Source organism: Panthera onca, chromosome B1, assembly GCF_046562875.1.
Source record: "Panthera onca isolate mPanOnc1 chromosome B1, mPanOnc1 haplotype 2, whole genome shotgun sequence".
NCBI lineage: Eukaryota > Metazoa > Chordata > Mammalia > Carnivora > Felidae > Panthera > Panthera onca.
Window position 1 is genome coordinate 197779925 of NC_138342.1, and position 2092 is coordinate 197782016.

General features: G+C 55.5%; 1 protein-coding gene across 1 annotated transcript; it reads left to right on the plus strand.

The window, feature by feature from the left end:
• Nucleotides 1-2092, plus strand: LOC144616003 (ubiquitin carboxyl-terminal hydrolase 17-like protein 6). The gene is given in 2 exon segments (XM_078445096.2): nt 1-2046; nt 2049-2092. Coding segments are annotated over 2 exon segments (1605 nt in total). The 5' UTR covers nt 1-485.

Genomic DNA, 2092 nt, shown 5'->3' on the forward strand with positions numbered 1-2092 from the left:
GGAGGTGCTCCTACATGATACCAGAGCTCAATTGGTAAAATGATTTCCATAGCCTAACAAATTCATGGCCGTCATTCCTTGACACTTTGTGTTATCTAAAAGCAAAGTGGATACTCAAAAAAGGATTTCCTCTAGGTTGGAAATGCTCAAGTCCGTCTGTCCAGAGAGGGAGCAATGGAAATGAGGGAGGTGGAGAAAGTGGTGAAACGTGTGTGTGTGTGTGTGTGTGTGTGTGTGTGTGTGTGCCTCTTGAGGAGGGAGGGGCAGGAGGAAGGCTGGGCTGAGTGGTCTGTCTGCAGAAGAGTGGCCACACCCTAAGACCCTTCATCCAACTCCAGCTGGTGGCTGATTGGATGACGTGGTCCTAGTCAGGTGGGTGGGGCGAGCTTTACGAGGGCTGAGGAGAGGGCCACAGCTATCATTCTGAGACTGGCCTCCTGAGAGAAGCATCGCTCTGCAACGTGAGGCTCCACGTTTCAGGAGACATGGAGACGTCCTCTTCCCACTGCCGAGAGGAGTCTCAGTTCCATGTCTTTCCAAACCTCAAACCTTGCGGGTCAAATACGGGTGGTGCTGAAGGCCACAGAGGACCCACTCTACCTGAGAAGCCGTCACCGTCATCGCACACACCCTGCGACCTGCCGAACGGTTGGGCTCCCGCGTCAATAGGTCTGCCCCCCGCAAAGAAACCCGTGAGTTGGAGGAGACCTTCTGTGGTTGGGGCCGGCCTGCAGAACCTGGGGAACACGTGCTATGCGAATGCGGCGCTGCAGTGTCTGACGTACACACCACCCCTCGCCGGCTACATGCTGTCCCAGGAGCACTCCCGAAGCTGTGGGAGGCAGCCATTCTGCGTGCTGTGTGCTCTGCAGGCTCACGTGACCCGGGCCCTCTGCCGTCCGGGAGATGTGATCCGGCCTCCGCCAAAACTGCTCGCTGCCTTCCACACACACAGGCAGGAGGATGCCCATGAGTTTCTGATGTTCACTCTGGATGCTATGCAGCAAGCGTGTTTGCGTGAGGACAAGCCTTCAGAGCCTCAGGCTCAGGACGCCACCCTCATCCGGCAAATCTTTGGCGGGTACTGGAGGTCTCAAATCCAGTGTCTCCACTGCCAGGGTGTCTCCAGCACTTTGGACCCTTACCTGGACATTAGCCTGGATATCAGGGCGGCTCAGAGTGTGAGCCAAGCTTTGCAACACTTGGTGAAGCCCGAACAGTTGGATGGTGAAAATGCCTATCGTTGTAGTACTTGTCTCGACAAGGTACCCGCTTCCAAGACGTTGACTTTGCACACTTGCTCCAAGGTCCTGATGCTGGTATTGAAACGATTCTGCCATTTCACGGGCAGCAAACTGGCTAAGGAAGTGCAATATCCTGAGCGCCTTGACATGCGACGATACGTGTCTGGGCAGAACGGGGGGTCGCTGACTTATGTGCTCTATGCCGTGCTGGTGCACGCGGGCTGGAATTGTCACAGCGGACATTACTTCTGTTACATCAAAGCTGGGAACGGCCAGTGGTACAAAATGGATGATGCGAAGGTGACCGCCAGTGATGCGACGTCTGCCCTGAGCCAACATGCCTATGTCCTCTTTTACATCCAGAAGAGTGAATTGGAAAGAGACCGTGGGAGTGAGCCAGGTGCTGGGGAATCCACATCCCTCCAGGCTGACCACGCAGGCACGGCTGCGGCCCAAGGGGGGCCCGAAACCGACCCCGACATCGAGGTGCCACAATTGGAGGATCACGTGGAAGAGACACCACCGCCAGCAATCACGTTAGACCAGTGGAGATTCCTCCAAGAAAGCCACCGTCCCAAGTCTGAATTCAACCTCAGGAAATTAGAATTTGCCCTTCCCCCCGGTGCAGTCCTAATTCACCAGTCCAAATACAGAGACGAGATGGGAAAGGATCACCGTGAACCAAACATCTACCGGCTCAACAGTTCAGCCAGGGACATCCCACCTCAGAGCGCAACGGCCATTAACCGAGTCCCTTGTCTCCCAGGCAGAGCCAGAGCTACCAAGAGGAAGAACAAGAAGGGACGAGGTCTCAGGAAGCAGTGCAGGGATCCCACTACAGGCCTTGA